We start from the raw sequence: 7871 nt of genomic DNA on the forward strand, positions 1-7871 counted from the left end.
TGGTCTATGAATTATCAAGTTGTTATATGCTGTGGCTTAAGGGGACGTGGTTTGTTTTGAGGCTAAGGCATAAGTTTAAAGGTTAACTGATTTGTTAATGCCTTAGGTATAAGTTTAAGCATGTTTAGACAAAAAAAATTTATGAAGAAAGTGTCAGGATATTCTAGTATGCATTTGTTGCCTTGAGTCATTCAAATATAGATGTTATGCATTTGCCTTGGGTCTTTGAAATATAGATGTTTTGGAGAAACATTAAGTCGGTTTTTTCATGATGTGTTGGAATCTTATATGTAACACAAGTAAACGTGGCAATTGTCTTGGTGGGCTTGTGTCGAAACAACAAATGAGTTGAGAGTGTGGACCTTCAAACATTAACCCGTTTATTCTTGCGTTATGGTAACCCGTTTATTCTTTTATGTTAACCTGTTTATTCTTGGGTTGAGTTTATGTCAGGTTTAAGTGTATACTTTGAAATATGTTATGTAATATAATGTTAAAACACTAAACATGTTGGAAGAGTAGGAGTTGGGTACACGGAAAAGATGAGGTTAAAACACTAAACATGTTGAAAGAGTAGGAGTTGGGTAGGCAGAAAGGATGAGGTAACATGTTAAAGAGTAAAAGTTGGGGAGGCGGAAAATTATGTTAACCCGTTTATTCTTGTGTTGAGTTCGTGTCAGGTTTAAGTGTATACCTTGAAATATGTTAATATAATAAGAGGTTAAAACACTAAACATGTTGAAAGAGTAGGAGTTAAGTAGACGGAAATGATGTGGTTAAATCACTAAACATATTGAAAGAGTAATAGTTGGGTAGGCGGAAAGTTATGTTAACCCGTTTATTCTTGGGTTGAGTTTGTGTCAGGTTTAAGTGTATATCTTGAAATATGTTATGTAATATAATGTTAAAACACTAAACATGTTGAAAGAGTAGGAGTTGGGTACACGGAAAAGATGAGGTTAAAACACTAAACATGTTGAAAGAGTAGGAGTTGGGTAGGCAGAAAGGATGAGGTAACATGTTAAAGAGTAAAAGTTGGGGAGGCGGAAAATTATGTTAACCCGTTTATTCTTGTGTTGAGTTCATGTCAGGTTTAAGTGTATACCTTGAAATATGTTAATATAATAAGAGGTTAAAACACTAAAGATGTTGAAAGAGTAGGAGTTAAGTAGACGGAAATGATGTGGTTAAATCACTAAACATATTGAAAGAGTAATAGTTGGGTAGGCGGAAAGTTATGTTAACCCGTTTATTCTTGGGTTGAGTTTGTGTCAGGTTTAAGTGTATATCTTGAAATATGTTATGTAATATAATGTTAAAACACTAAACATGTTGAAAGAGTAGGAGTTGGGTACACGGAAAAGATGAGGTTAAAACACTAAACATGTTGAAAGAGTAGGAGTTGGGTAGGCAGAAAGGATGAGGTAACATGTTAAAGAGTAAAAGTTGGGGAGGCGGAAAATTATGTTAACCCGTTTATTCTTGTGTTGAGTTCGTGTCAGGTTTAAGTGTATACCTTGAAATATGTTAATATAATAAGAGGTTAAAACACTAAAGATGTTGAAAGAGTAGGAGTTAAGTAGACGGAAATGATGTGGTTAAATCACTAAACATATTGAAAGAGTAATAGTTGGGTAGGCGGAAAGTTATGTTAACCCGTTTATTCTTGGGTTGAGTTTGTGTCAGGTTTAAGTGTATATCTTGAAATATGTTATGTAATATAATGTTAAAACACTAAACATGTTGAAAGAGTAGGAGTTGGGTACACGGAAAAGATGAGGTTAAAACACTAAACATGTTGAAAGAGTAGAAGTTGGGTAGGCAGAAATGATGAGGTTAAAACACTAAACATGTTGAAAGAGTAGAAGTTGAGTAGGCGGAAAGGAAAAAATAACACAGGAGGTGGAATAATAAAGTCATAACAAGTTTAGATGACAAAATGAAAAAAGTAAGAGCCGAAGAAACGGAAGACGAGATCAAAAGTGGTCAAAGAGACTGTAATTTGGGAGAGAATGAAAAATCTAAAAATGAAGTATTGATTTAGATGGCTAAGTTATTTCCATATTCAAAACGATTCAATTCAAAGATTTTTTTTTTTTTTTTTTTTTTTTTTTTTTTTTTTTTTATGGTTTTGGTTTTGAATCTTTTTAGTTTATTTAAACAATTCAAAGATCTTGCATATAAACAAATGCATAATTTTTGAGTTATATTCGAGTTGAAATTCTTAACCCTAACCTTATCCATTTAATTTTCGTGCTGTGTCATGTCAATCCGTTTATTTAAACAGGTTGAAATATCTTATTCAAACCCGTTTATTTCGTTTCGAGTTTGTGTTAGGTCAGTTTTTTCCACCTTTAAACACAAGGATGTTTTTTAAACCTAAAAATGATTGGAAAAGTCTTTGTTACTAAGTATTTAATATAATTAAATTTGTAACTTTTTTTTAAAAAAATATTGTGTCATTCAATATAATGTTAGGGGCTCTTTGATATGTAATTAATGGTCCGGTCAACACTTTTTGCACGACTTACTCCGATCATCATGTTTGATAGCTGTTTAATTCGTTTGACACTGTATCTGTTGACCCAACTTCTGATTCGGTCCACTAAAAAAATGTAACCGACTCAGTTCTTGACATTGTTGCCCTAAGAAAAATCATGCTTCCTTTCCTTAACGACTCTTACTTCTTCCTCCTTCCCACACAACACTATCAACCACGATAGGATGTTGCTCCCGTTGGCCAGTCGCTGCTGCCACCTCAAGCACAACCATGACAGGAGGTTGTCCCCATCGGCCTCTCCTAGTGGCAGTGATATTCTGACAAGCAAATATGATTCGATAATTGTTGTCGAATATCTCAAAGAGAGTAATTTCACAAGGGAGTTTTCATAGTTGATCATCTCTTAAATCTTTAATTGTTTTGTATCCTTCAATTTTTGTTGAATCTCAATCTCCTTCGGTTAATATTCATGTTTGGTAAATTGATAGTGAATCAATTGAGAATAACCTTAAATTCAACTTGGATTTTCATCTGCCCACCTAGTGTTTGATCACTTGCCTGAGTGATTAATACTTTAGCAATACATATGTATTATGTTTAACCGTTGTAATATATGCACATATTAGTTAAAAAAAGGTTTGATTCTAATATGCATAAACTCCTCTTTTAGCTCCCATTGTGTTTATTTTCATTTTAGTGGTTGTTGAAAGTAGTTTAATTCTTTTAAGAAAAACTATTTGTTTGTAAGAAATGTTATTGTAGCAAATTGGTTTACAAACTCATTAACTATTATGATTTGTAAATGTTATTGTAGCACAAAATATAACAAAAATGGTAAAATGGTCATTTTTAGTAATCAAAACAACCATTTAGATTTGTAATCAAACAACATGGTTTCAGTCAGAGGTTGATGTAATCATAACTTCAGACCTAGTGAAATCTTATTCAGTCATCAACCATCAAACAACCATTTATTGTATCAACTTGGTTTACAAACTCTTTAACTGTTATGATTTGTAAATGTTATTGTAGCACAAAACATAACAAAAATGGTAAAATTGTCATTTTTAGTAGTCAACATGCAACATAATCAGTCAGATGCGTAATGAAACAACATGGTTTCAGTCAGAGGTTGATGATCGTTTGAATTATGTTGAGAGATCAGTGACGATCTTGGATAGGAATATGAAGGCCTTGAGCAACAAGGTGGTGTATTTGGTCAAGGTCTAATGGCAACATCGGAAGGGTTCCGGATGGAGTTAGGAGCCCGAGGTAGAGATACGAGAGCACTACCTTGAGTTATTCATGGCAGCCGACTTCGAGGATGAAGTCTGATTCAAATGGGGGAAATTTGTAACACCTTGATTTCTAGGTATTTACATTTTCAACCCTTATTATGTAATTAGTTTGCAAGATGGTCCTAAGGAGCCTTAAATGAGAAAATCACCTTTTCCTAGTACGTTGGGCGTACTCCTTGTACGTTGGGGGTATGTGGCAGAAGGCCAAATCCTAATTTTTAGGGTTTAGACCCTATTTAAACAACATTAACTCTCCATGACTCCTTCCCTCATCAGCCTCCAACCCCATTTCGTACCTAGCAAACCCTAATACATTTTGTGTGCATCTTTGAGCCATTAGTGTGTGTTTTGGTGTTCTTAGAGGAAGGAGAACATCTTGGAAGCAAGAAGCACTTTGGATCCAAATGCATATTGCCATCAAGCTTCATTTAGAGGTATAAAACTTTGAACTTGGTGGTTATTTTATTAAATCTTGATAGATGTGGAGTTTTATGTTTATTAGCCCCATAATCTTGGTCTATTTGAGTATAAGCTACACTAGACCAAATGAGTTGTCCTTTTAGACGTTTTAGAGTGTCTAGAGTGATAAAAATGTGATCTTGGCCTTTCTAGTCCTTCCATGCAAAGGTTATGTTGTCTTACTGGGTTAAGAAGTTAGGGTTTTAAGATTTGAACCCTTAATAGCCATGCAAGATCAAAAAGTTGGAAACTTTATGGTTTAGAACACTATTTGGGAATAGATTTGGATTTTAGACTAAAGGACTTAACGAAATAAGCACTTAATGGGAAAGATACCATATGGCTGAGTACGTTGGGCGTACTTCTGAGTACACCGCGCGTACTCCCTAGGGAGCCCGTTTCTGGATCTTGAGTACGCTAAGCGTACATGCTGAGTACGCTGGACGTACTCAGCATAAGTCAACTTGATTGGCTTTTTGACCTTTGACCTTGACCATATTTTGACATAGGGGTATTTTGGGTATTTTGAGTGATAGTTAAGATTGGTCACTATTTGATGTATAGGTGACTGGTAGAGCTTATATTTAGAGTCATGTCATGTTCAACTACCTTTTCAGACCGAGAGATGAGTTTTCCTCACTGTACTTGTGGGTCGAAGGCACAAATGCTGACCCATTGGGTTATGTATTCTGGCTTAGCGGATGTTGCTATGTTGTACACATATGTTAGAACCGAGTCATGATATATAAGATGTTGTTATGCGGTAGTGATTTGTAGATCTGCCTGTTAGTCTATTTATTGGTTATATAATTATCTGTTTAGTGGACATATGTTATGTGTTATATATATGCCGACATAGTATGGTTGGGTTGAAGTGATGATGCTTTGTGTGGAAGACAACAAACTTGGTAACAAGTTAGACATAAGCTCTGGGACCGAGAGGCAAACCAGACTTATGCTATGGTCTCGAGAGTAAGCCAAACATGAGCTATGGGTCGGAAGGCAAGCCAGACTCATGCTGTGGAATCAAGGATAGTTGTCCTCAGTTTTGGCAAACGACCGACATCTATTGTGTAGTTTTATCTTAAAAGAATTATGCCGGGGTGTTTTGTTTCGAAATAGAAAAATTAATAAATTTATTACGTACATAATTATAGAAAAACAAAAATATTATGATTTTTACGAATTTAATATTTGATAGTGGAGATTAAAATGAAACAAATTAATTAGCTAAAGAAATATAATAAAAGTTTGAAGGTTAAATATAATTACCAGATAAAATAAAAGGTTATAAAAAAATTAATTATATTGAATCGGTTTGATAATATTGACTAAAAACCTATCTAATAATAATAATAAAAACACGTTATGGGTTAAGTTTTATATTATTAACTCCTTTAAAAAACTTTAAGCATCGGTAAACCTTTTATTAGTTGGTGTTCTTTTTTGAATAACAACAGTGAAATTCTTATTTTGACACCGGTATTTTCATTTTAGCTGAAACGGTGTATCAAGCAACAATAAGAATATAAGATATGAAGAAAAACAAGTCAAGCTTAAGAGATTTCAAATATTTCCTTATATAGAAAAAGCTGGTATGCACTCTTTAAACACGTTACATCTCATAATTAAGTAACTAAAGAGAGTTTTCATGGTTCATGGAGTAGTCACACCTGCACAAAAACAAATAAAACACATAAACATAACCTCTAAGTTAAAACTCATAATAATTAATAATTAAGAAAAAAAATCAATTTTTCTTCATAAAGAAAAACAAAACGTAGCACTTACACCCGCATTTGAAATGATGAGGAACTCTTCGATGACAACTTTCAATTAGCCTAATGGCTCGATTAACGTTCCCAATGATTGCAAGTAATGCAGGCGTGACATCTGGACATATGCACTCTGCGTGGCTAACCCTTGCACGTTGACAACACTCTGGGCTTGGAAGTCCTCCATGCAACAACGACTTGCAAGCATTGATTGCCAGCCGCCTCTCCTCTCGGCATTCGGTGGCACTAGGCCCTGCTCCGGTGGCCGGATTCAGCTCTGATATGACCAACACCACCATCATGACTAGCATTATGTTAGCAACACCACCACCCATCTTCTTTTGTGTATTGTAGGTTTTGTTTTGGTGACTTTGTGTTTTGATTTTAGTTGATATATATATACTTATATATACACACACATGTGCCATGGGTAGTGGGTAGCTAGCAATAGAGGAGAACCACACATTTTTTAAGATTAATCAGATACATTTTAGAAAAGGTATAATTAACAATACTTGAATTTTTTATTTTTGTAATGATTTATGTCATGTAATTGATAAAATTTATGTAAATGATAATTGCTACTCACGTTAACGAGTCCAAGGTCATGTGGAAGGTGTCAATCGTGTAACATTAACAATATTTCAGATATATGAAGGTTAAATCCTAACCCTTTATCTTCCTATGTGAAGTTATGTAAGGTTAATATACTCAATTTTATATGTTTTATCTTCAACAAAATAAAAATGTTTACTAATATATATGCTTTTTTAAACCTTGTTGTTTTCAATTTATGAAATAATAACTTTTGAATAAGATACAAGAACGAAACCTGAACACTAAAACTTTAGAAACTTTAGATCAAAATCGTATAACAAGTCCACTAAACCCACTTAAACTTTATTTGGTGCCCCCATTGAAATGATTGCTTATTTTGAACTATCATAAGTTCATACCAAGTCCAAAGATAGATATCTCCTTTATCAATAACAATTTTGGGCAAACAACGTGTATTGTGTTAAGTCGACACTATACAGTCGATTGAATCATCACATACGGATCGGAATCTACCTACCATTCACTTACGTTCACTATTCTTCTTTCTGGGTCAATAGTGTAATATATAAACTAAAAATAACAGATAATTATTTTATGTACAGATGTACTCAATGGCCAAAGCATTAACATCAAACTTCTTTTTCATGCCATCTATTATTTTTTTGGATGATCCTTCTTTTCTTCTCACTTTTACTTTAGTCTTTTAAAACCGTTGTATGAGCAAAAACATATAAAAACCTTAGAAAATGAATATGGAACCGTTTAAGTAACAGAAATATTTCCATTCTCCCACTTTTACGCAGGACACCCATGGCCAATATTATCTCTTTGTTTTTGCTCCATCACCCTAAAGAGGGTTGCAACAATTAATAATTATTCTACCGACACTTTACATTTGATAAAATATCCTACCGACACTTTTATAAATAAATATAATAATCCCTTCCACATTGAAAGGACATGTGTCTTCAATAATGACTTTTATCGTCATTGCTTACGTCATTCCTCGTTATCTTCAATGATGTGTTTTCTTTAATAATGATTTCTTACGTCATTCTCATTCCTTCTACCTCCAAAAAGACATATTTTTTAATAATGTTTTCTTTCATCGTTAATCTTCCATGAACGGTGTTTCTTCTATGTTTTCTGAACAGTGACTGCAATTGTGTCTTGGTGCATGCATAATATGTTTACAAAGTTGTTTTTTGATATCAGTAGGTAATTCAGCTAATTGATGAGAAAACTTTTCGAAAGGTTGTTCGAAGGTTTCAATTGCTTTCA

At 33.7% G+C, this 7871-nt stretch overlaps 1 protein-coding gene across 1 annotated transcript; it reads right to left on the bottom strand.

Annotated features, from left to right (window-relative positions):
* Positions 1-5813: 5813 nt before the first annotated feature.
* LOC111911391 (uncharacterized) lies at positions 5814-6397 on the bottom strand. Its single transcript, XM_023907174.3, has 2 exons — positions 6049-6397; positions 5814-5930 (listed from the first exon to the last, which is right to left on the bottom strand). The coding sequence occupies exons 1-2, from the start codon at positions 6365-6367 to the stop codon at positions 5914-5916; spliced, it is 336 nt and encodes a 111-aa protein (XP_023762942.1). The 5' UTR covers positions 6368-6397; the 3' UTR covers positions 5814-5913.
* Between the last annotated feature and the right edge of the window lie 1474 nt (positions 6398-7871).

Source organism: Lactuca sativa, chromosome 6 (genome assembly GCF_002870075.4).
Source record: "Lactuca sativa cultivar Salinas chromosome 6, Lsat_Salinas_v11, whole genome shotgun sequence".
In the NCBI taxonomy this organism is placed as follows: Eukaryota; Viridiplantae; Streptophyta; class Magnoliopsida; order Asterales; family Asteraceae; genus Lactuca; species Lactuca sativa.

Bases quoted from the DNA above. Each gene is read 5' to 3' on its own strand.
- LOC111911391 (XM_023907174.3), bottom strand. From the start codon at position 6,367: ATGGGTGGTGGTGTTGCTAACATAATGCTAGTCATGATGGTGGTGTTG.